Source organism: Equus asinus, chromosome 7 (genome assembly GCF_041296235.1).
Source record: "Equus asinus isolate D_3611 breed Donkey chromosome 7, EquAss-T2T_v2, whole genome shotgun sequence".
NCBI lineage: Eukaryota > Metazoa > Chordata > Mammalia > Perissodactyla > Equidae > Equus > Equus asinus.
The window spans coordinates 85,583,354-85,609,673 of NC_091796.1; the positions used below are offsets into that span (position 1 = coordinate 85,583,354).

The 26,320-nt window shown below is 42.0% G+C and overlaps 2 protein-coding genes across 7 annotated transcripts in view; both read right to left on the reverse strand.

The window, feature by feature from the left end:
* Nucleotides 1–28: 28 nt before the first annotated feature.
* NOXRED1 (NADP dependent oxidoreductase domain containing 1) lies at nucleotides 29–21,729 on the reverse strand. 3 transcript variants are annotated; one of them, XR_011504709.1, is made up of 8 exons: nucleotides 21,591–21,729; nucleotides 16,570–16,741; nucleotides 14,714–14,907; nucleotides 9,496–9,676; nucleotides 8,744–8,892; nucleotides 7,899–8,121; nucleotides 5,704–5,823; nucleotides 69–206 (listed from the first exon to the last, which is right to left on the reverse strand). XR_011504709.1 is itself a non-coding variant. In XM_014840908.3 (7 exons), the coding sequence occupies exons 1-7, from the start codon at nucleotides 21,625–21,627 to the stop codon at nucleotides 29–31; spliced, it is 1,134 nt and encodes a 377-aa protein (XP_014696394.1). In that variant the 5' UTR covers nucleotides 21,628–21,729. The 3 variants fall into 3 exon arrangements, 2 of the variants coding, with proteins under 2 accessions (XP_014696394.1, XP_044630035.1); XM_014840908.3 differs by lacking the exon at nucleotides 5,704–5,823 and having other exon boundaries at nucleotides 29–206; XM_044774100.2 differs by lacking the exons at nucleotides 5,704–5,823; nucleotides 21,591–21,729 and adding an exon at nucleotides 20,591–20,721 and having other exon boundaries at nucleotides 29–206.
* VIPAS39 (VPS33B interacting protein, apical-basolateral polarity regulator, spe-39 homolog) overlaps nucleotides 20,826–26,320 on the reverse strand; it is a 24,796-nt gene continuing 19,301 nt past the window's right edge. For all 4 annotated transcript variants that reach the window (XM_044774098.2, XM_044774099.2, XM_070514121.1 and 1 more), the window contains exons 15-20: nucleotides 25,892–25,933; nucleotides 25,488–25,577; nucleotides 23,743–23,829; nucleotides 23,074–23,163; nucleotides 22,562–22,666; nucleotides 20,826–21,875 (exon numbers count right to left, since the gene is read on the reverse strand). In XM_044774098.2, coding sequence (XP_044630033.2) covers nucleotides 21,855–21,875; nucleotides 22,562–22,666; nucleotides 23,074–23,163; nucleotides 23,743–23,829; nucleotides 25,488–25,577; nucleotides 25,892–25,933 — 435 coding nt within the window. In that variant the 3' untranslated portion in view covers nucleotides 20,826–21,854. The remainder of the gene's footprint in view (nucleotides 21,876–22,561; nucleotides 22,667–23,073; nucleotides 23,164–23,742; nucleotides 23,830–25,487; nucleotides 25,578–25,891; nucleotides 25,934–26,320) is intronic.

Consider the following 26,320-nt stretch of genomic DNA (forward strand, 5'->3'; position numbering starts at 1 on the left):
AAAATCCTGATTCCTGAGGTCTGTTCGCTTATTGGGAAGGAGAGCCTGGGCAAACCACTGGCCGTTGTTCGTTGGTTAGAGAGACACCAAATGAATCACAATATAGTTGGGTAAGGTGGTCCTGGAGAGCAGTCCTGGTTGAGAGATGCTGGCCAAAGGGAGTTTCCTTGAGTTGCACAGCAGTCAGATCAAACCAGGGGAAAGGCCTGGGGTGAAAAATAAATAAATACTGTTACTTTTTTTGTCTGTTCCATATATCTGATTAGGCTGTTAAACATTTCCTTTAAAGAAAGTTTTCCTCCACTTGGAAAAAAAGTTCTTCATTTTCTTATCAAACTAATCAAAATTCACGGTTAAATTTAAAATTCAGCTGGAACTATTCAATGTTTATTTAATTTTACTTATGATGAGTTTTCACACTTATGTACATTTCTCTAAGTGTGTTTGGGGAGGAATTCATAATTAAACAATGATTACAATAATGACATCCACATCCTTTTCAGTATATTTTCCTTGATTTAGGAAGAGAATACATAAGAGGATCATGGACATTAGGAATGGAGAAGATCTCATTTCTTTTAAGATATCCTCTTAAAAAAAAAATAGACACCCTGTTCAACTGTATAGGGGAAGAAGTAGAAGTTAATATGCAAATGAAAATGGAGCAATGTTAATTTGTTAATTTAAATAATTTAAGTAATATTAATTTAAAAAGCATTAAGACATAGGGTTGTTACAGTGTTAAAAAGATCAGGAGTAAGGCAAGGATTTCTGCTGTCACCACTCTTTTCAACATAATACTGCAAGTTGTAGCCAGTGCACTAAGGCAAGAAAAGGGAAGAAAAGGCATACAGATAGGAAATGAAGAAATAAAACTGTCCCAATTTATAGATGACATGATTGCCTATGTAGAAAATCCCAAGGAATCCACAAAAAAATCTCCTAGAACTAATAAATGAGTTCAACAAGGTTGCAGGATACAAAATAAACATACAAAAATCAATTGTATTTATATATATTAGCAGTGAACACTTGGGCACCAAAATTAAAAATGTAATTCCATTCACACACACAAAAAGGAATACTTAGGTGTAAATCTAACAAAACATGTACAGGACTTGCACACTGAAAACTACAAAATGTTGATGAATAAATCAAAGATGATGCAAATCAATGGAGAGACATACTGTGTTCATAGATGGGAAAACTCAACATAATAAAGACAGCAAGTCTCCACAAATTAATCTATAGGTGTAATGATAAAATAAAATTAAGTGACAACACCAAATGCTCATGAGGATGCAGAGAAACTGGATCATACATTGCTAGTGATAATTTTAAATGGTACAACCACTTCTGAGGAACAGTTTGGCAGTGACTAAAAAAAATAAACATTCAGGGGCCGGCCCTGTCACCGAGTGGTTAAGTTCGTGCACTCCACTTTGGTGGCCCAGGGTTTCACCAGTTCAGAACCTGGGCACAGACATGGGACCACTCATCAAGCCATGCTGAGGCGGCGTCCCACATAGCACAACCAGGGGGACCTACAACTAGAATACACAACTGTGTACTGGGGGCCTTTGGGGAGAAGAAGAAGAGGAAGAAGGAGGAGGAGGAGGAGGGGGAGGGGGAGGAGGGAGATTGGCAAAAAATAAAATAAAAATAAAAATGAAAAACATTCGACGACCATATGAGCCAGGAATTGCATTCCTGAGCATTTGTCCCAGAGAAATGAAAACTTATGTTCCCCCATAACCTGTACATGAATGTTCATAGCTTTATTCATAATAGCCAAAAACTGGAAACAACCTAGATGTCCTTCACCAGGTGAATGATTAAACAAACTGTGGTGCATCCACGCCAGGATACTACTTGGCAATCAAAAGGGATAAACTATTGATGCACACAGCAGCTGTGATGAATCTCCAGAGAATTACACTGAATGAAAAAGGTCAATCTCAAAAGGTTGCAGACTATGTGATTCCATTAAATAACAGCCTTGAAATGACAAAATCATAGAAACGGAGAACAGATGAATGGTTGCCAAGTTGGGGAGGAGGGGCCAGCATGCAGGATGGCTTGGTGATAGAGCTGTTCTATATCTCGACTGTGTCACTGTCGAAGTCCTGGTTGTGGTCTTGTACTATAGCTTTACAATATCTGTATATAATTTGTACCATTGAGGGAAACTGGATAAATGAGTACATAAGATTTCTTTGTATTTCTTAACTGCTTGTGAATCTCAAAAGAAAAAGTTTAAGTGAAAAAAGGGGGGATACCATTAAAAAGTATAATCCACCAAGAAGATATAAAAATTATGAACTTTTATTCATCAGATGATATGGCTTCAAACTTTATAAAACAAAGATGATTAGAAACATAGAGAATTTCAGAAACCACAATTACAGTGACAATATTAATATGCCATCCCTCTCATTCTCACAGATCTGATGAAAGAGAATGTAGAGCAGTATTTCTCCAACATTAATGTGCGCATCACTGGGATCTTGTAAAAATGCAGATTCTGAGTCCATATATCTAGGGTGGGGCCCCAGATTCTGTGTTTCTAAACAAACTCCCAGATGATGGCATGGATCCCAGGTAGTTTGAGTAGCAAGATGTAGCAAATTTGAATAACACAGGGACTTTGTGCCCAACAATGTAATCGTTATTTCAAAGGCCAATAGCACATAGCTAAAGAGATTAGATGAACATTCTTAGCTCTTATTATTTTTATAATAGTAATGTGACTGAAATCTTATGAGCCATAAATATTTAATTCAAGAAGCTAAGAAAAAGAACCACAAAATAAAGCAAAAGAAAAGAGGAAGGAACTAATTATTAAAGATTAAAATGGGGGGCCAGCCCTGTGGCTGAGTGGTTAAGTTCTCACGCTCTGCTTTGGCAGCCCAGGGTTTTGCTGGTTCAGATCCTGGGTGTGGACATGGCACCACTCGTCAGGCCACGCTGAGGCGGTGTCCCACATGCCACAACTAGAAGGACCCACAACTAAAATATACAACTATGTACTGGGGGATTTGGGGAGAGAAAGCAGGAAAAAAAAAAGATAAAAATGGAAATGCTTGAGTTAAAAAACAACAGCCCAGGGGCTGACCTGGTGGTGTAGTCATTAAGTTTGCATGCACCACTTTGGCAGACTGGGGTTCGTGGGTTCGGATCCCAGGGTGTGGACCTACACACCACTCATCAAGCCATGCTGTGGCAGCATCCCACATACAAAGTAGAGAAAGTTTGGCACAGATTTTAGCTCAGGCACAGTCTTCCTCATGCAAAAAGAAGATTGGCAATGGATGTCAGCTCAGGGCCAATCTTCCTCACCAAAAAAAGAAAATATAAGTACAACTTTATGCCATCAAATTTGAAATCCAGATAAAAATGAAATATTTTTGCTAGGAATTACCAAAATTGACTCAAAAAGTAGTAAATCTGAATAGATCATAAACTAGAAAAACTGAAAAGATAGTCAAATTTCAACCTCCCCCAAAAGATATTTGGGCCAGAGGTATCTACAGTTAAGTTCTGTCAAATCTTCAAGAAATCTGTAATTTCTGTGTTACTTACACTGTTCTATGATGCAATGATAAAGGCTTCCTAATTCTATAAAGTTAATACAACGTTGATACCAAATTTGAAAACTACATACCAATTTCAGTCATGAGTGTAGATGTAAATATCTTAAATAAATTTCAAGGAAACATCTGGAAGTGTTATTATTACATAGGGTTTATTTAAGAATGCAAGGAAAGCTTGACATTAGGAAATCTACTTATGTCGTTTACAACATTAATTACAGGAGGGGAAAAACATGGAACCAAGTCTATACCTGCATTTTGGTTAATGTGACTTTTAAGTTTTTTGTAATCTATAAGGTCCCCTTCCTCTTTTTTTCTTCTCTGTTTATTTGTTGAAGAAATTGGGTTGTTTGTCTTCTAAAGTTTCCCACATTCTGGATTTTGCTGATTATATCTCATAGTCACTTAACACTTTCCTGTCTCTTGAATTTCCTATAAAAAGGTAATTATATGTATAGACTTGATCAAATTCAGGTTCAATTTTTTTGGCAAGAATATTTCATCAGCATCCATCTATATTTACCCAGAACCATATCACCTCTTTTTTTTTTTTTTTTTTGAGTAAGATTAGCCCTGAGCTAACATCTGCTGCCAATCCTCCTCTTTTTGCTGAGGAAGACCGGCCCTGAGCTAACATCTGTGCCCATCTTCCTCTACTTTATACGTGGGACGCCTGCCACAGCATGGCTTGACAAGAAGTGCCGTGTCTGCACCCGGGATCCAAACTGTCAAACCCTGGGCTGCCAAAGTGGAACATGCAAACTTAACCACTGTGCCACGGAGCCAGCCCCCAATCCTCTTCTTTTTGCTTGAGGAAGACTGTTGCTGAGCTAACGCTTGTGCCAATCTTCCTCTGTCTTGCATGTAGGGTGCTGCCATAGCATGGCTTGATGAGCAGTGCATAGGTCTACACCTGGGATCCGAACCTGCGAACTTAAACCACTATGCCACTGGGCCAGCCCCAACTTTTGTTACTTTCCTCATTTTTCAAGTTATTTTTTTTAAAGTTCACATAAAAGAATAAACGTGTGAGAAGGATTAAGATTTTGGAAAATAATAATGAAGAGGACTTGCTCTACCAGATGCCAAAGTATAGGTGGACAGTATAGTAATTAATTATAGTATGGGAATAGAGTGATAGATCCACAGTTCAGAATAGAGTCTAGAAATATACCCATGAATATCTTGCAGTTTATCAATGATAAAATCATATTTCAAATTGGTAGGAAAAGATTGGCTACTCTATAAATAGTGTTAGGACAATTGGCTTTCCAAAATGAATAAAAGATATCAAAAATCCCAAATTGATTATTTAAATATTTTAAAAATAAAATACCAGAAGAAAATATAGAATATCTTTGGATGAAGAGGGTCTTCATAACTTGAAACCCTGAAGCCATAAAGAAGTGATTTGACAATTTTGACTACAAAAATTAGAATCCTCTGAACAGCAAAAGATACCAAAAAGAAAGAGAAATAAAATGAAAAATATTTCCAGTGCACATAACATATTCCTCCTGAAAACCTCCTATAAACAATAAATAAAAGCAAACAATCGAAAAGAAAAATAGGCAAAGAACATAAAATGAGAAAGAGAGAGGACACAAGAGCAACAAGTTTGGAAGCTAGAAAGAAAATGGACCAAAAAATGACATGGAGCTGAATCCTGAGTCAGCAACAGGGAAAGCCAAGGCGCAGTCCATTTACATCACAGAGCCCTCAAGACTCGGGACGCAGTGGACCAGTACATCTGGAAGTGAGGGTGAGATGGGGCTACAAACAGGCTGACGGGTTGAAAAATCTTAAAAAGATGAGACCCTCCCAGTAATGGTACTCCCAACGCTGCACAATCAAGAGAGTGTCCCTCCCTCTCCCCAGCAGCAGTGGTATTCTCTGGAGAGGGTTAGACAGAGGGTCTCTGAACAGGGGGACCATAGGCCTCTTGAGGGCAGGAATTTGCGGAAAAGGGGAGAAATAAAGTGAAAAAATACATACTGAGTGATAAGACCACCTGTCTTTCTCCACACACACACACAGCTTTCTTTACCCAAGTTGGGTCCCAAAGACTTAAAGATATCAATATTCAGGGTTTCCCAAGGAAACAGCTTACCAAATCTCTCTCTAGTAAAGACCACAGTAGCGAACGCTGAGTTGCCAGTGAAGTTTTCAGTAACCAGGATCTTAAATATGAGCAAACAGTCAAGGTTCTCCATACACTTGAAGAAACCCTCTAAAATGAATGGTAGAGACCAAAACAAATAATCAGAAAGCAACTTGGAGGAAACTCTTCAGAGGAAAAACTCTATCATTTATATTCTCACAGGGATAAGAGATGGTATTGCCTAGTGAAATGACAACAGGATGCCACATAAAAAATATTTGGAGGGGCTGGCCCCGTGGCCAAGTGGTTAAGTTCGCGCGCTCCGCTGCAGGCGGCCCAGTGTTTCGTTGGTTCGAATCCTGGGCGCGGACATGGCACTGCTCATCTAACCACGCTGAGGCGGCGTCCCACATGCCACAACTAGAAGGACCCACAACGAAGAATATACAACTATGTACTGTGGGGCTTTAGGGAGATAAAGGAAAAAATTTTAAAAATCTAAAAAAAAAAAAAATATTTGGATCTTCAAAAAAGAAAATCTTTGAAAATCAAAATACAGCAAAAATGAAAATATGCTCAAAATATGAGAGCAAAGACAATATAGTTGAGGAAGTCTCTCAGAAAGCACAATAAAAAGACGAAGATACTGAAAATAGGAGAGAGGAAGAAAATCAGTGGATTGGTTCAGGAGGTCTAACATTTGACTAACATATCCAGAACGAGAGAATAGAGAAAACAGATGAGAAGGGAGGAAATTATCAAAGATACAGCTGGAGAACTTGCGATCCAAAATCAAAAGGACCACTGGTGTCCTTTCTTCTATGGGTGGCAGTTACATGAGTATTTGCTTTACAATAATTCATTAAACAGTTTATGAATTTATGGAATGTGCATTTTCTGTGTATGTTATATTTCACAGTTTGTTTAAAGTTAAAGAAAAAGAATAAAAGGAAAGGCCCATCAAGAGGCCAACACAGTGAATTAAAATAGACCCACATCATGACACATCATAAAATTTCAGGATACTGAGGTGAAAAGATCCTATAAGCTTCCAGAGAGAAAAGAAACACGTTTCAGACAAAGGGTGAATTCAAGAATTAGAATGGCACTGCACCTTCTCAGCAGCAGCTCTAAACACTGAAAGACAATGAGCGATGCCTTTAAAATTCTGAGGGAAAATTATTTTTAACCTAGAATTCTATCCCTGGCTATGTTCTCAATAGAATAGCAGGCAAGAATAAAAACATCTTCAGACATAGTCTTTAAAAATTGCTTCCTATGCATCCTCTTCTAAGGAAGCTACTGGAGGAGGATACGATCTACCACAGTGAAGGAGTAAACCACACCAAAGGAAGAGGGATCCAGGAAAGAGATCAGCACAAGAGAGAGGTGAAGGGAACAAGGATCGGGGAAGGAAAATCACCAAACTGAAAATGTCACAGGCCATCGATGATTACTAACACAGTGTCACAGTGGTTAAGATCGTGCACTCCACTTTGGCAGCCCAGGGTTCGTGAGTTTGGATCCCAGGTGTGGACCTACACATCACTCATCAAGCCATGCTGTGGCAGTGTCCCACATACAAAATAGAGGAAGATTGGCACAGATGTTGGCTCAGCGACAATCTTCCTCAGGACCAATCTTCCTCACAAAAGTAAAATGCATATCTGCATACACATTATAATATAATGACAATATAAATATATGCTTGTAAAGGCAAAGATAAAAAGACAAAAATACAAAAACCATTAGAAGTAAAGTCTAGGAAATAGTATTTTGGGGCTAAAAGGGCTTTCACTTTTCCACTAGTTGGATTTTTTACAAGAATGTATTCTCTTTATAAATTTTTTAAGATAATGTGAAAGGGAAAAAGGAAAAAAGCATCTGTTAAGACAACAGGGGCAGGCCCCGTGGCCGAGTGGTTAAGTTCAAGTACTCCGCTTTGGCGGCCCAGGGTTTCGCCAGTTCAGATCCTGGGCGTGGACATGGCACCGCTCGTCAAGCCATGCTGAGACGGTGTCCCACATGCCACAACTAGAAGGAACCACAACTAAAATATACAACCATCTACTGGGGGGATTTGGGGAGAAAAAGCAGAAGGAAAAAAAAACACGATTGGCAACAGTTGTTAGCTCAGGTGCCAATCTTAAAAAAAAAAGACAAGAGTGGGAGAAATTAGAATGGCTAGCTGTCTGATACCTTACCTTCTCTGAGGTAGGTTCTTGGCGTAGACTTTGCTGACAAAATCTACTAACTGAAATTTGGGGCAGGACGCTCCGTCTTTCCCACAGCTTTCGAAGTGCACGGAGAGGAACAGTCCGTTCAGAAGCTGCAGCACTTGTAAGTGGGGCATTTCCCTGGCCTTGCAGACGTTCAGGGCGGCATAGAAGACTCCCTCCAGCCACTTGATATTGAGGACAATTCCCCCTACACAGCAATGAGAAGGAAATGCCAGTTAGCACCACCTGAAAGGTTTGCGGGCAACCCAGGACGAACCCAGACAGTGCACGGCCACCTTTTTTCCAAGACGGGCTGGTCATATGAACCTCAGGATAAGCAAACACTACTCCTTCCTAGGCCAAGAGCCCTGCTTGTGCCCTTTATAACGCAGTGTGTGTTGACCCTACCACAGGACAACAGGTAGAACTACTGCAGACATCGCTAATGGCAAAAGCATCTCTAAAAACCTCTAGAAAGATTCTTGTCAATAAGAAGGGACTAGGGAAAACTGCAAGAGTAGAGCAGGGAAAAGCCGTTTTAGTCCCAGACACTGCATCCTCCTGTTTAAATTGTTTCCAGTTCATCCCTAAACGGTCCAGATAATCAGACTTCTCAACTTTCCCTAATAAAGGCTGCTTTTTGCCACCAAAGCTGTTCCCCTACAAAACTAAATAGCTGAGAATGTATCTAGCTTGTACTTTCCCACACAACCCCAACACACACACACACACACACACACACACACACACACACGGATTTAATAAGATAGCAAGAGTCCAAGAGGAGGGTAATTTTCAAACAAGTGCCAAAAAATATGGTGAGCTATTACCAGCAGGATTGTAGGGGCAGGTAGCATGAAGAATCACAGGATCCTGGAGAGCAGCTGTGATGTCCTTCTTGGACCCCCAGATGTTGACAGAATCACCACACTGATAGTGAGGCCGCAGGATACTGGTATGGTTCAGTAGCAGTCTCAACCTGGAAGGAAAGCCACCAGGACAGGGAGTGCAGGGCCAGGACTGGACTAAACCACCACATGATCCACTGCCTTCCCATCCAACCCAACTACAGACCCCCCAGCACAGCCCTGCTCCGAGGCAAACGTGGGTGTGGGTCTGCGCTGAGCGCCCTGCTTGTTACGGGAGTGTTCAGCCACCCACCTAGCAAACACTTATTGCATGTTACCATGTGCCCGGCACTGGGCAAGACACCAGGGATACAAAAATAGTATTTGACCCATGCTCTCAATCACTTTTCGTGCTGTTGACGGGTGGTTTCCCTTCTCGTTGATGCACTAGGGGAACACAAGTCAGCTTCCAGTAGTGGCAAGCAATGCTGTATTGCCATTGTAAACATCTGCACATCAAAGAAAATGTCCCACCCACGAATGCTGTTCGTGGAGAAGTGGGGAAAACACAAGTAGAAAGGGTGGCTGGGTCCGTCTGCCAAGGAAGCTGCTTCCACCTCACACCTGGGAGTGACCCGCTCTAAGAAGTAGGGGCTGGGCTGGAGGGGGCAGGCAGAAGTCAGAGATGAGGACACAGCAGTTCTGCCAGTTCCATGCTCACCCTAACAAGATACCTGGGTATTGGGACGGCAGCCACAAAGCTGTACACAATGCAGGCTTTGTCAAGGCTGCTGTTAATTTCCATGCAGATTTTAGGCAGCTGAGATGGCAGGCAGCAGAGGAATATGACGTCGGCCCAGACCACCAGAGAAGGGTTATCATAAAAGCACTGGATTCCCAGTTCCCGGAACTCAGCTGGAGGGATAAAGGAAGACAGAGATCACAGTGGAGCTGAGTCGGACCTGAACGGCACCCGCGGGGAGAGGAGGAGGAGGATTTGATCTCGAGTCTGTCGCCACATCCATCAGAAGAGATTGCCCATGTCTTCTAAAAGCCGCAGGGCAGTGCCTAAGCCATTACTAAAGCAGCTAGGGCCACCACAGCCTTGCTTGAGATTCCAGGTAATTCCCCATTATCTTACTTTCAGACCAAATGCTAGAATTTTTCAGATTTTTTTTAGGAAGAAAAAAAATCTGAAAGAAGCCTTCTGTTCCAATTCACTGAAGGTTTATCATGTGCCTGATAATCTACAGTGTACTTTATGTACGTGATCTAAGGGACTCCTCACAAGGACCTTAGGAGGCAGAGACTAGTATCATTCCTTTATTCTAGATGAGGAAACCGAGGCTTCCAGAAGTCATGTGACTTGCCCAAAGTTACATGGCTAACTGGCTTGGGTTGGTGGGAAAGAGTGGAAGACTAGGGCCGAGGCTGGCAGGAGTTTGGAAAATATACTTACAGTTTCAGTAAAGTATACACAGTTTAATGTTAATAAGATATTTATAAATGTAGAGGAAAATGAGATAACTCACGTAGTTGCACGAAAACACTCATTGGTAGTTAATCATTTGATTGTGCTTATTGCAATATGGATTTTCAAAAGTAAAAATGTAAACTCACATATGGCAATATGTTGTAAGTGTTATTGCAAAACAGAATATTAGACATTGGAGGGGTCAGTGCTTATCTTAATCACCATGAGTACATGATAAACTTGATGCTGAGGGTGTCTGGGTACTCATAAACCTGGAAGATGAATAGGACAAAGAGGAACTTTAGAAAACACGTACATTCTTCTTTCATGTGTTGTTCTCAAAAGTGCATAGAAGCTGATGCTGAAAATTTTGAATTCTTGCTTCTTTACACAACATGATAAATAAAAATGGAACTTTTTATTAATAAACATATTACTTCCCAAAGAATATATGCCCTTTATTGAAATATCATATATTCTAGTCCTATTGATGAGATTTAAGGAATTTGCCTTGAGTGGTAAGATTTTTTTGTTTCCTTAATATAGAAAGAACATTTACAAATCAATAAGAAAAATAAGGCACTCCAACAGAAAAAATGGACAAAAATAACTCAAAAAAGATGAAATAGCAATACGCCCATAAAAATATTCAATGAAAGATATATTAAAACAAGAAAAGTTTAAAAGGTATATTAAAGTCGTGATTAAAAAAAGAGATTCCCAGAATTGACAAGAATGTGGTGAAATAGGTGTTCTTACACAATGCTGGTGAAAGTTTACACCTAAACAACCTTTTTTTTTTTTCCTTTTTTTAAATTAAGGTTATGAAAGTTAACATCCTTGTGAAATTACAGTTGTACATCATTATTAGTCATGTTGTAGGTACACCACTTCACCCCTAGTGCCCTCCCCCCACCCCCCTTTCCTCTGGCAACCACCGATCAGTTCTCTTTGTCCATATGTTAACTACCACCTATGAGTGGAGTCATACAGAGTTCGTCTTTCTCTGTCTGGCTTATTTCACTCAACATAATACCCTCAAGGTCTATCCATGTTGTTGTGAATGGGATGACTTTGTCCTTTTTTATGGCTGAGTAGTATTCCATTGTATATATATACCACATCTTCTTTATCCAATCATCAGTTGCTGGGCACTTAGGTTTGTTCCATGACTTGGCTATTGTGAATAATGCTGCGATGAACATAGGGGTGCATGGAACTTTTGGAATTGCTGATTTCAGGTTCTTAGGATAGATACCCAGTAGTGTGATGGGTGGGTCATAAGGTATTTCTATTCTTAACTTTTTGAGGAATCTCCATACTGTTTTCCATAGCGGCTGCACCAGTTTGCATTCCCACCAACAGTGTGTGAGTGTTCCCTTTTCTCCACAGCCTCTCCAAGATTTGTCACTCTTGGTTTTGGATATTTTTGCCATTCTAACAGGTGTAAGGTGATATCTTAGTGTAGTTTTGATTTGCATTTCCCTGATGATTAGCGATGATGAACATCTTTTCATGTGTCTATTGGCCATCCGTATATCTTCTTTGGAGAAATGTCTGTTCATGTCCCCTGCCCATTTTGTAATTGGGTTGTTTGATTTTTTATTGTTGAGTTGTGTGAGTTCTTTGTATATTATGGAGATTAACCCTTTGTCGGATAAATAACTTGTGAATATTTTTTCCCAATTAGTGGGCTGTTTTTTTGTTTCAATCCTGTTTTCCCTTGCCTTGAAGAAGCTCTTTAGTCTGATGAAGTCCCATTTGTTTATTCTTTCTATTGTTTCCCTCATGTGAGGGGCTATGGTGTCCGAAAAGATTCTTTTGAAGCTGATGTCAAAGAGTGTACTGCCAATATTCTCTTCCAGAAGACTTATTGTTTCAGGCCTAATCTTTAGGTCTTTGATCCATTTTGAGTTTATTTTAGTAAATGGTGAAAAAGAATGGTCGATTTTCATTCATTTACATGTGGCTGTCCAGTTTTCTCAGCACCATTTGTTGAAGAGACTTTCTTTTCTCCATTGTATGCCCTCAGCTCCTTTGTCAAAGATAAGCTGTCCATAGATGTGTGGTTTTATTTCTGGGCTTTCAATTCTGTTCCATTGATCTGTGCATCTGTTTTTGTACCAGTACCATGCTGTTTTGATTACTGTAGCTTTGTAGTGTGTTTTGAAGTCAGGGATTGTGATGCCTCTAGCTTTGTTCTTCTTTCTCAGGATTGCTTTAGCAATTCGGGGTCTTTTGTTGCCCCATATGAATTTTAGGATTCTTTGTTCAATTTCTGTAAAGAATGACATTGGAATTCTGATTGGGATAACGTTGAATCTGTAGATTGCTTTAGGTAGTATGGACATTTTAACTATGTTTATTCTTCCAATCCATGTACATGGAATGTCTTTCCATCTCTTTATGTCGTCGTCGATTTCTTTCAAGAAGGTCTTGTAGTTTTCGTTGTACAGATCTTTCACTTCCTTGGTTAAATTTATCCCAAGGTATTTTATTCTTAAACAACCTTTTTTGGAGGTCAATTTGAAAGCCTATAGTAGAAGTTTCTTTGAAAATTAAAGTATACCTACCATATGACCAGCCATTCCACCCCCAGGTGTTTACCCAAGAAAAATTAAAGCATTTGTCCACACTAATATTTGTTTGCAAATGTTCATAATAGTCAAAAACTGGAAACAACCTGAATATCCATCAACAGATGAATAGATAAACTGTGAATTATTCATGTAATGAAATACTCAGAAATAAAAAGAATATCAACATGAAACAACGTGGATATATATCTCAAAGTAATTACACAGGGTGAAAAAAGTCAGATCAGAAAAAGTACAAACTGATGCCATTTAGATAATATTCTGGAAAACGCAAACTAATCGGTGGTGACAGAATTCAGATCAGTGGTTTCGTGGGCGGGGGGCTGCAGGGAGGTAGCGAGAGAGAAATTACAAGGAAACTTGGGGATGATCAATAAGTTCATTACCTTGATTGCGCTGATGGTTCCACAGGTGCATACTCGTGTCAAAATGTCAAAGCGTACACTTTAAAAATGTGCGGTTTATTATATACAAATTATATCTTACGAAAGCTGTACCTATTCTTTGGTAATATTATTTTTAAAACTATGTACAAGGAAGTCCAACTACATAAGTCACAGTTACATAAATTATCATACAGCCATACTTTGGAATACCATACAACCTTAAAATCATGATTTTGAAGAATGTTAAATAATATGAGAATATGCTCATAAAACATTAAGTGAAAAAAGCAGGACACAAACAACTTTGTACAGTATCAATTACTGAATATAATCTGACATAATCAGAGAATAAAATGGGAAGGAAATGATAATTCTGGTAAGGAGATTATAGGTAGTTATTATTTACTTCCCTATAGAGTAATTTTCTAAATTTTCTATAATATACATATGTGATTTTACATTTTTAAAATCATTGAAGTATAATTTACATACAGCATAACACACAGATCTGAAGTATATAGTTTGCTCTTTTTTTGTGTGTGAGGAAGATTGGCCCTGAGCTAACATCCATGCCAATCTTCCTCTATTTCTTGTATGTGGGATGCCACCACAGCATGGCTTGATGAGCAGTGTGTAGGTCCTTGTCCGGGATTGGAACCCACGATCCCCGGGCCACCAAAGTGGAGTCTGCAAACTTAACCTCTACACCACTGGGCCGGCCCTAGTTTGCTCATTTTTGACAAATTCATACACCCACGTAACTTATACCTCTCTCAAGATATAGAACATTTCCATCTCCTCAGAAAGTTCCCTTGGGCCTCTTCTCAATCTCCCCAGAAATAACCACTGTTCTGATCGCTCTCACCGTAGATTAACAAATGATATCATTACAAAGCATCTTAAAATTCAGTAAATGTTATTTTTAAAAACACAAGTCTAAATGTTTGGAACTGGTTAATACCTAGCAGTTGCTAAGTGGTCCAGTTAGAAGATCTGAACTCTGTTTGGAAAGCTTCTCTGTATCAAAGACCCAGAAAGATATCTCACCACCAAAGGCACAGAGGAGGGAGATGGATATAAAACATTTAAGTGGAGGGGCTGGCCCCGTGGCCGAGTGGTTAAGTTCGTGCACTCCGCTGCAGGAGGCCCAGTGTTTCGTTGGTTCGAATCCTGGGCAAGGACATGGCACTGCTCATCAGACCATGCTGAGGCAGCGTCCCACATGCCACCACTAGAAGGACCCACAACAAAGAATATACAACTATGTACTGGGGGGCTTTGGGGAGAAAAAGGAAAAAAAAACATTTAAGTGGAGAAGAAAATTGTTTTAGGAACACGTTAAAAAACTATCTTTCTAGCTTGTCTCAGGGCTGGCAAGCTGAGAACGAGCATGCTGCATGCAAGGATTCCTCTTTCAAATGACTCTTTCAAAATGTCCTCGTCAGTACCTAAAAGCACACCCAAGCCCCCCTTCCTACCACACACTGCTCCTCACCCAGGGCCTCTGGCCTCCGAGTGGAGATCCGCAGACTTTCAGCAGGGATGGGGACCAGCTGAAACAGTACATGAGCCAGCTGCTTCCCAAGGCGGCCGCCTCCAATGATGCCCACCTTTAATGCACCATCGTCAGGAGTGTGAAGAGATCCAGTTGAGAGACATTTGGAAGTTTGCTTCTCATGTAAAGATTCTCTGGGGAATGAACACACAGACACATACATAAGGACACGCACACCCTGTAGCTCTTCTTGCCATCCACCTCTGACATTCTCTGCTTTAACTTTCTCATGTGGCAGCATGGTGGCACCTTAAGGACTTCAGAGATAAGGCATTCCAATTATGTGCCACTTATCCAGCAACGCCTGAGTGAATTTTCCAGAAAGTAAAGCATACTCCTTCAAGGAACCAATACTTGTTTAAAACATTTTTAAATGAACATTTTTTTGTTACATGTATTGTGTATTTCCCTGCCTTCTTAAACACAAGGTCTGAATATCTAACCATTTCATTGACTCAGGACCGTCATTGAGAAGAGCCACTATCAGACATCGTCTGGGAACACTGTGGGCCGGTTCCTCCATGGGTTGTTTCCTATGCAGACAGCTGTCAGCGTCATCGCTATCAGGATAAGGGCACCCCTTTCCTACTGTACACCTACTCGTTCCAGTTTGCTAGTTCAGTTCTGTACAGATCCAGGAAATTAGGTAACTTAGCTTTTTGCAAATCTTATGATTTCTAAAAGTAAATGGTTTATAAGGGAAAACAGATCTGAGAAATTGAGGATCAAAGGTTTGAGGCCACTCTTTCCAGAGGTTCACTGACTGTTGGTTCTGGATCTGTTTCCTTGGCCCAAGGTGAACACACACTGAATACATAAGGGATTGTTTTATGTTGTTATATGACAATCTTACAGTCTGTATTTCTGTAAAAATTGGAGTCTTAAAGCTTTAGAGTTTCTAGATAAGCATCACAAGCCCCATTCTATTGAAGGCTTGGTTAAAAGGAGAGCGTTTTCTCTCAGTGCCTGATCCTTCCAAATAGAAAATGCCTCCTGGAGGTTTCACATATTAGTTTCTCACCACCCATGTGGGATGCAACCAGTAGGTCTGTGCATCCTTACCAGTCAGCCATTTAGCAAGCTCAGTGAGCAGCCTGCCTCCTTGCTGTATCTGTAACATGTTCAGTTCAGATCTAGTCCCACCATCTAAGAGTTGATCTAATTCAGAGACAAGTTGACTGAGGCGGGGACAAATGCTCCAGGAGTAACCTGGAGTTTTAGAATCCAGGATCCTGGTCCTAGGTACCTGGCTCTCCCATGGCTCCTATTTAAGTATCTGAAGCCACATTGTACTAAGATATCAGAAGCCAGGGCCAGACTAAGAGCTTCTCTGCCAATCAGTATTCTTGGTTTCAAGCAAGTCACCTGGCCATAAGGACCCCCAGTGTCCCAAGTGGCTTTCCTGAGGGAGAATTCCACTATTAGTTCAGCCCCAAAGAACCAACCAACCCCATTTTCAGCCAATAGCTATGGAATAGCTAGTCATCGGTAGCTGTGGAAGACAAGCTGGTGGTCCCAATGAGTGGTGAGTGAATGGATGAATGAATTGATCATTTAATCAATTCACCCACTGAAAGGAAATCACGCAAGCTTGCTCTATTACATAACGACAGCCAAGGGAACCTGCTATGCATTTCCCTGGTGCTTTCAGACCAGGAATGATTGACTGTGGGTTGGAAAAGGTAGGAAGACACTCCCCCTGCCAAAGTTATCCTCCAATATAAACAGTTTAAGTCATTTGGATTCTCCACAGTGAGATTCTTCTCCATCTGCCTGACCTCGGAGATCTAGCTTACCTCAAATTACAGAGTAGCTTGCAGAAGAAGGTTGCGTGGGCACAGGCCTTGATCATGAGCCCCCGAGAACGGCCCTGCAAATACAGCCAGCAGTGGTCTTCCTCTTGAACCCCATACTCAAACTGCAGGGACTCAAGGTCCTTTAGCAAGTCCATTTCCAAGCCACCATCTCCTGCAGCGACAGATACCAATCAATTTGGTTCCCTGTCCTGGAAGAAGAGGGAGTCTGCGCAGCAGAGTGTGAGTGCCCAAGTCACAAGCTCTCGTGATGACGGGCTAAAGCACCTCTCCCCTTCCAGTTCTGACCTGCGGCTCTCATCCGCTTCTCCATCTGAGTTTGAGGCCTGGAGGATTCCCAAGCACTGGCTACCCATGAATCAGGAAAACCTGGATTCATGAAAAACGTGAACAAAAATCCAAAGTAATGTTCCTCTGCATAGGCTATGGGCACTTTTTTCAGCTGATGCATTTGCATTAGCAATGGGTTTCACAGGTGCTCCTGGGCCAGGACCTTCTCCCTTCCATTCCCTCCTAGATTTTAGAAATAGGGCTGAACACTCACTCAGATCACACTTCAAAGAAATTCTTCCCTTTCACTAAACTGTGTTTCCCCATAGGGTAGAAAAGACCCCAAACTAAATATCACGGTCTCCTGTCTCGGGCAGGGACATCTAGGTTTTAGAAAATGAAGCCAGAGGGCCAGCCCCAGTGGTCTAGTGGTTCAGTTTGGCTCTGCTTTGGTGGCCCAGGTTTGGTTCCTGGGGGCAGACCCACACCACTTGTCTGTCAGTGGCCATGCTGTGGTGGTGGCTCACATACAAAATAGGGGAAGATTGGCAACAGATGTTAGCTCAGGGCAAACATTCCTCAGCAAAAACAAGAAAAAGAACATGAAGCCAGAGATGTGTAAGCTCATCTACATATATCTCTTACCAACCAAACTCAGAAGATGGCTCCTCCTCAGTACTTCTGGCCCTGGAGGGTAGGATCTACATTTCCAGGGAGAATTACCCAAGAAAGTTGTCATAATGACTCCTAGCTACCAGATTACTTCAGTCTCTGAGTCTTAAAGGGGCCAGCCCCACCTAGAGGTTTTCCTGACCGCAACATGAGGACATGAACTCCTTTCATGGCTTCCGGGAGCGCTCCATCAGGACAGTATGGGACCCTCCTCTTCCCAAGAAAAAGTCTGGATTTCTAGACTTTTTGCAGACTGGAATATCGTACAGATCTTAGCACTACTCAAGGAGTTATTTTTCCAACCCCAACTTTTTGTGTTTAAGAAATCAATGAATAAGATGAATATGTTCTGGGGATCTAATGTACAGCAACACGACTGGAGTTAATACTCTACCGCATACCTGAAACTTGCTAAGAGAGTAGATCTTAAGTGTTCTCACCACACACACAAAAGTAACCATGCGAGGTGAGGATATGTTAATTAACTTGATTGTGATAATCAGTTCACAATGCACATCAAGTCATCACATTGGACAGGTTAAATATAAACCACTTTTATTTGTCAATTATACCTCAATAAAGTTGGAAAAACAGAAATCAAAGATATTCAAAACTAATCTATTTTATAGCAATGGCGAAATTGAGATAGAATTCAAAACTACTCATCTCTAATCCTCTTTGTAAATTAAAAAATTTTGAAGTGAAATTCACATAACACAGCCAATTAAAATGAACTATTCAGTACATTCACAACATTGTGGAACCACGACCTCTCTCTAGCTCCAAAACATTTTCATTCCCCACAAAGGAAGTCCTACACCAATTAAGCATTTACAAGAGTCCCCTCTTGTCCTTGGGAGATACGTTCCAAGAGCTCCAGCGGATGCCTGAAACTGTGAATAGTGCTGAATCCTACATATACTACGTTTTTTCCTATACATACACACCTATGATAAAGTTTAATTTATAAATTAGGCACAGTAAGAGACTAACAACTAATAATAAGATAGAACCATTATAACAATACACTGTAATAAAAGTTACTGTAGATCTTAGCAACCTCAGACAACGATTTTTTTCTTCCCATATTGAGAACTTTCACCTTTTCACTGAAAGGAAGTACTTTATAGCTTCTCTTTGGCATATGCGAACTGCCAGCATCACTACTGTTGTACTTGGGGGTCATTATTAAGTAAAGTGCTACTTGAACACAGGCACTGTGCTACCGAGACAGTGATCTGATAACCGAGACAGCTACTAGTGACTAACAGGCGGGTAGTGTGTACAGCCTGGAGCTGGACAAAGGGATGATTCATGTCCCGGGCAGGATGCAGCAGGACAGCACAAGATTTCATCACGCCACGCAGAACGACAAGCAATTTAAAACTTACAAATTATTTCTGGAATTTTCCATTTAATATTTTGGACCTCAGTTGACCACAAGTAACTGAAACCTCAGAAAGCGAAACTGTGGATAAGGAGGGATTACTGTCCTCCCATTCCCCACCTGCCCTCAGGCCCTGGCAATCACCAATCTGCTTTTGTCTCTATGGATTTACCTTTTCTGGATATTTCATATGAAGGGAATCATACAATACGTGACTTTTGATGTCTGCCTTCTTTAATCGTTTTTAGAGGAGGGCTGTTATGTCACCCTCTCAATCTCTTTAAAAGCAGTCTCCAGCACTTGAACTGAGGCACGTGCAAGTTCTCAAGTCTAACAAACACTTCCTTAGACTAAAATGTTGCAAGTGAAGTTTCCTGCTCTAAAGGAAAGAACGGCTCAACACTTCCCAGGTCAGCATGACAAGCACAGCACCAGTTAACTTGTACCAACATGGATCCTAGGCCCATCCTTCACTTACACATTCTCAAAACTGGGGATTCAGTGGTTATGGCTTTGTAATATGTCAAGTTGGCTAGGCTGACCTAGATTTGCCAGAATTCCCTTCCCTGTATGTTTCCAGTGAGAATGCATAAAGATTTTTGTGCAAGATCTGGAGGGTGGAAGTGAAACAGCAGCCACTTTGTAGTTATGCTTGCAAGGTCGGCAGGCACTTCAGTTAACTGCTGGTGACTCTGTTGGTTGGGGTAGCAGCTGAGCCTGCGACACCTTCCTCTGGGTCTTCCCGCAGCTTCTCACACTCCTGGCCCAGGGGTGTTGAGCTCTGTGACAAAGACCACCAGCTAGCTTCTGCAGGACACCCCTTTCATCAAGGTTGCAAGCAGTAAGAACTGACACTGACACAGGTTCCCGTCCATTCCCATGGGCTCCAGGCTGTCCCTGCTCTCCCTCACTTTATACCCTTCTTCCCTTCCCTACTGTCTGCCCTATGGATTTCCAGCTCTACTGCCAGACATGAAGACAACCTTCCAGAGACTGTTTAACCAACTGCCATACTTGAGTAAGGTCAAATCCCTGTAATGAATCCCACATACAGATGCGAGAGAGAGAGGGAACAATTGACTCCTAGCAATCTGCTTCTCTAAATGAACCCTGATAGACTAGTTAATAAAGTTACAACTGTTTCTCTGAAGATGAGCCAATAACTTTAGCACAACTTAGCAAATTAAGCTCCTGTTTCCTTATTAGCAAGAGAGATGATCAGGAAAGGAACGAAATGTGAGGTTACCTGGAATTTGCAAAGGGGATTACAAAGAGGAGGAGCAAAAGTTGGAGTCTGGTTCCTTTAAAGCAGTGTTTCTCAGCATTGGTATTCCTGACGTTTTGGGAAGGATAATTCCCCATTGTAGGGGCTGTCTCGTGCATCGCAGGATGTTTAGCAGCATCCCTTGCCTGTATCCACTAGATGCCAGTGGCACCATCCAGTTGTGCAACAAAAAGTGTCTCCAGACATTGACACACATCTCCTGGGGGCAAAATTGCCTCCAGGTGAGAACCACATTGCCCTAAAGCATGCCGTGTGCCTCCGTATGAGCATCTTCTCTTTTCCTCCCACCACTTCACCCACTCCAGTCACAGGAACATAGATAAGCTCTGAGAGAATCACGCCCTCCTATTACAGATGAAGATAACGAGTCCAGAGAGAAAGGGACTCACCCAGCGTCACACAGCTTGACAGTGGTAGAGCTGGGACAAGAGGCCAGGTCTTTAGTCTCCCAGCTCAGTGCTCCCTCTGTTAACCACACGGCCCTGCTTTCCCATAAGCAGTTACTCCAAAACCGAACATGTGTTGATAGGCTGCTGAATGCAGTGACTGAGGCAGACTTGTAGTGGTCCCAAGAGACAGGGCAATTATTTCATTATTCTGCACAGAACAACCAGGAGAGAAAGAGAAGGCACCAAGGAAGAAACAGCTTTATTAGGAGACTAGACGTGTCCAGGAAACCCAGTTCAGTCACAGAGAAGAGAGGCTAATATTGGTAGAGGGCAAGAATCTAGCATTACAGAATATTCTCTTGAAAACCAAGTGTGAAACTAAAACCTCCATCTTAATATCCTAAGAGTCAAAAATGCTGCTGAGTTTAGCCCTGGTGAAACTTCTGGAAGCTCCTAGTAAAATAACGACATTTATGCATAAAGGGAGAGCTGTCCAGCACTGCTGAATCCAAGCTCCATATAAGGTTATGGGTCTGGGGTGGGAGAAGTAGAGGAAAAGGTAAGGGGGATGTTCTCATCATTCACACAAGGCCATCTCAGTGTGCAGGTCAGAGAGGAAATCAAGCTTTTGGACAGAGGGTAGACTGGGGCGGCAGATGGACGCTGGCTGAAGAAACACAACGTCTGGGCAATCTCTGTCATAACAGGGAGGGCTCTGTGCAGTCTGGGGTGAGGGCGCCTCCAGCAGGTCCTGGCAACACCGGCAGCCCTTCTTGAGGCCCCTGGGAGAGAGCCATTTCAGTTCTGTGCTGACTTCATTCAGAGCAAACTGCCAATGTTCAGCACCAAGTCCAGGGTCACAATTAGCTGAGGGAATGGAGAGGCCACCCTATGACACCTGTACCTCTGAGTCTAGGAGACTTATTTTCTGGAGCAGTCACGTTTCTCAGACCAAGAGAGATCTTGCCCAATATGGGCTCAATCTAGAAATCACTCCCACCTTCACGTGAGCACCAGGTGGAGAGAATCCTTCTCATAAGTCAAAGCTTTAGGTCTTGGCCCTTAGATGATGGCCTTGGACAGAAGGTCTGTCTGTAGCTGTCTGTGCCCAGGCGCTGGCTTCTGTCCCAAGAGGAAGCAGGTACTGCCTGCTGACCTCGGGCCCAAACGATGTGATGCTGGAACTCTCCCACAGAAGAGCACTCTCTACTTTCACAGGTAGGAAAGGAAGAAATGAGGCAGCTTTCAGGGTAGCTAATGCCATTTAATTCTTCCATCGAATTTGCTGTGGAAAGAACAAACAATGATCAGTTTTCACTGATCCCTACAGAGAGGCAGAGGGAATGCAATAAAACAAGGCTCACAGCTAGCAATTATTCAGAGATGGATTAAACACCCATGCGGTATCTTACAAGCCTGATTTAGGGCATTTATTTTGGTTCTGCCCTCCTCAGGTCCCACTAGCTTTAGATGACCCTAGGGTAGGTCCCAAAATATCTAATGGGGAACTAAGCTCCATATTAACAAAAAGCTCAGCAATTTCATGCTATGAGAGACTAGCCAGACGTGTTCCCCAAATAGCTAAAACCTATTTCACCCAAACTGTTTTATTTCCCCCAGGTAGGTCATATCCAGCCCCAGGAAACTATACCGTCTAGATATTCTGAATCTGTAACATTTCGCTCTATACTTCCAGCAGTTAGTCCCTCCTACATGCTATGTTTAACAATTATCAGAACATTACAGTGAAGTCTCAGCCCAAGCTCCCCAGATTACCCTTATATCATCCCACATCTCAGGAGTAATTTCTCCTGCTCAAAGTAGTGCCTTTGACCTTTAGTCCCACAGGAGACCCTTACTTCCATGTGGCTCAGCTAACTGCAATCCCACCCAGGCCTTGGGAATGTCTCCTTGATGCTACTTTGTGAACTGTCTCCTGAGACTGCCGGAGGGTAAGCTGGAGCTGCTCACCGAGCTGTGGAGAATGGCATCAATCTTCTCCTCCTCTGCAGATCCTTTATCCACCTTACTCCTATATGCTAACAACTGCTGACGGTCCTTCAGGTCCCGGCAAGTCTGTACACCAAAACACACAACACAAACCCCCATTAGCCTTCTCTATGAAGGCCCTTTTCTTTTTGTCACTCCCACTTTGAGCCAAGGTTCAAGGAGAGGCCAGGAGGCTATAGTGAAATGAAAGTGGGGTCAAGCTCCCGCAGAACTTCATGCTGGAGAGAAGTCTACAGAGCTTATGTGGCTTGATTCAGTCTATGAATTCTCCGAGTGCAACAAATTTATAAAAGCAAAGAAATCAGCCAGAGGGCTGGGAAAATAATACAGGCATGCTGGTCTCCAAACTACCTCTTGCCAGACCATTTTGTCCATTAAGTCAAAACTGATGGAAGCATCTCAGGATGGAGGACAGCGAATAAACCCCACTTTTTGCTGAGGGTCTAATTCAGGGTTCTTTCTTGGGGACTTACATCAATGACGACATCATGGCACTTGAACTTGGTGGCTAAGTTCAACTTTGTGTCCACATCTTCCACCAGATTGACATACTCCTGTAATATCTGTGGGAAGAGGTACTTCTGACTTATCATTCTCAGACCCATAAAACACAGAGCTCTAAAAGGTAGAAAAAGATTTCTGAAGAAGGCAGAAGAGTTCAAAATCTGACATCTCCAACTCGCATCATCAACCACAGGATTAGTTCTGCAATGGGAAATGAGGTAGATTCCATGCAGTGTTTCCATGTTCCCCCAGTGGAGAAGGGAAGAGTGCATTCTTCCTTATCCTAGAGCCTTATGCCAGCAGCAGGCACACTCTAGATCTGATCCAGTGCTGTGCCCATTTCTCCTTGATGTCCTTTCTCAGTGAGCTCTCCTTCTGTGTCATTTGAACGGTGTGTCAGTGGTCCACACGGGCTAAACACCGTAGACATCCCTCAGAGAGAGCCATCTAGGATTACTTCTACAGGGCAGAGGAGAACTTCCCTCTCTGGCCTTTTCTATCTCAAGATCCAGTACAGCCATTATGTTGCCTTTAAGATAAGACCAGAGCAGGTCAAGTCTACCATCACTGACCAGTAAGAGACTAAAAGTTAGGTCTACAAGAGGATCCTGTACCCAACTCTCTTTAGGAACCATTACCTGGACAGGGGCACTGTTCTTATGCAAAATTTCCACAACTCGATGGAAGCCAATGGGTGCTCTCTTCTTGGTGTAGCCCAGCCAGTTCTGAAAAAGGAAGGTGGGGCAGCAGTAGCTAGGCCAGACATACTCGACACACTCTGAGCTAGTCCCCCTACATTTTATGGTCAGAGCAGAATAACATGGTGGTGAGAGTGGATGGATGGGAGGTGGTGGGTAGAGAAATGAAAAGAGATGAGCTTTTCAGAAAAGTCAAGGAGGGGCCGGCTCCATGGCTGAGTGGTTAAGTTTGAGCACTCCGCTGCAGCAGCCCAGGGTTCGGATCCTGGGGGCGAACATGGCACCACTCATCAGGCCACGTTGAGGCGGCATCCCACATCCCACAACTAGAAGGACCTGCAACTAAGATATACAACTATGTACAGGGCGGATTTGGGGAGATAAAGCAGGGGAAAAAAAAAAAAAAAGATTGGCAACAGTTGTTAGCCCAGGTGCCAATCTTAAAAAAAAAAAAAGAAAAAGAAAAAAGAAAAGTCAAGGAACTTAAAGGGGTAGAAAGGAGTCAGAGGTATGAAATAAGTTCTTAGATCTGGAGGCAGTAACGCAGGAAAAAAGTCTGTGAAACACAGTTAAATGAAATAAGCAATTTACTTAGTAATACTTGTAGTATGAACTTATCTGGGTAGAAAAATCTTATCCTCTACATCTTTATATTTATATAAAGAGGTGTATTTGTAAATTCACGAGGAAAGTTCTGGAAAGCTACCAATCAAATTTTTAACAGCGTTTCCCTTGAGGAAGGGAGTGAGATAGAAGCAGGTGGTCAATGGAAGAGAACTTCAGTCTTTCCTCTATATTTTCATAGAGTATTTCATTTTGACGCATGCATGTATTGCTCTGGTAGTTAACACAGCTAATTACATAACTAACAAAATGGAAAAACAGAAAATTCTCAAATCCATAATCGAAAAATGGATACTTAAAATGTAAATCAGTAGAGACATGATCACCAGATGTAATGCAAGATCTTTGATTAAATCCTGACAGCAAACACAAAAATGAACACAAAACAGCGCTAAAGAGCTATTTTTTTTTTCCTTTTTCTCCCCAAAGACCCCTGGTACATAGTTGTGTATATATATTTTTTTAGTTGTGGGTCCTTCTAGTTGTGGCATGTGGGACGCCGCCTCAGCATGGCTTGATGAGCTGTGCCATGTCCGCACCCAGGATCTGAACTGGGGAAACCCTGAGCTGCCGAAGCAGAGCGCGTGAACTTAACCACTTGGCCACGGGGCCAGCCCCTAAGAGCTATTTTAAATATAGACTACATCTAATATTACTATATTAATGTTAAATTTCTTGAGAGTGATAGTAATATTGTGGTTACGAATGAGAAAATGCTTAAGTATTTAAGGGAGAAGTGTCATGATGTCTGCAACTTGCTTTCAAGTGGTTCAGCAAAGAAAAAGGCATATTTGCTTTCTCTTTTTCTTATACACATGGAGAAAACATAGAAAAAGAGAAACTAAATGTGGCAAAAATATTAATAAATTAGTGAAGTAGATAAAGACTATTACTGTTCATTATACTATTCTTTCAACTTTTCTTTAGGTTTGAAATTTGGGAAAATGAAAAGTAGGGGGGGAACTGTAAAGCAGTAACTGGAACTTAAGACTCCTGTGAGGCATGGGACAGCAAGACGGTAACTCCGTGGTGTGAGCAGCACGCAACAGTCCAGGGCTCACCTTTGTGGTGAAGAGGGCATCCACATCATGCCAGGCTCGAAGCTTGGCGCGAGCAGCCAGGGCTGTCAGCACATACTGTTTGTCTGGGATCTAGAACGCAGAGACCAGGGGAAATTAAGCGGGGGAGGTGCTCAAGACTTCTGGAGAGGAGAGGCACAAATACTCCCGGGTGTTGATTCCACCCCTTACAATCCAGAAATCGCTCAGGTCATGAAGAACGCCTTCATTCCCGGTCCCCGCACTGCTGCAGGCCACCCAGCCGAGGCGTTCTCCTTCCCCTGAACTCGGTCCCTTCTACCTTGGACCTCGAACGTCGAGGGACTTACTGTGCAGGTACAGTAAAGCAACATCCACTCCATGTAGTTACTATTACTGTTACCAAACACTGACCCATTTATATCTACCTTAAATGTCTTCTTCAGGTTGATCGGACTGCTGAATGTCCCCTAGGATGAAAGTGGAGAAGGAATTTTAGTGCTACTGACTTGCCCAAATACCACCCAATCTCCCATTTTCTAGTCCATCACCCAGACATTCTACACTTCACTCTGTAACCATTTAAACCCAGAAATTAATTTAAGAGAAAAGCTCCACTGGGTCTAACTGGATATCACCACAACCCGGCTTAACGGGAGTGGATAGGTATGGAGTATTTCCCAATTTTATGCTAATCCTATGATCATTAGGATCATGTCCACCTATGATCATTGATCATTAAATTCAAGCTTCTTCAAAAAAATTTTTTTAAAAAGTACCTACAGATGCCTAACACCTGCTGTTCTTCTCTACATGGTGCGAATCCATTTGAAATTATGGACCTTTGAACAGAGGCT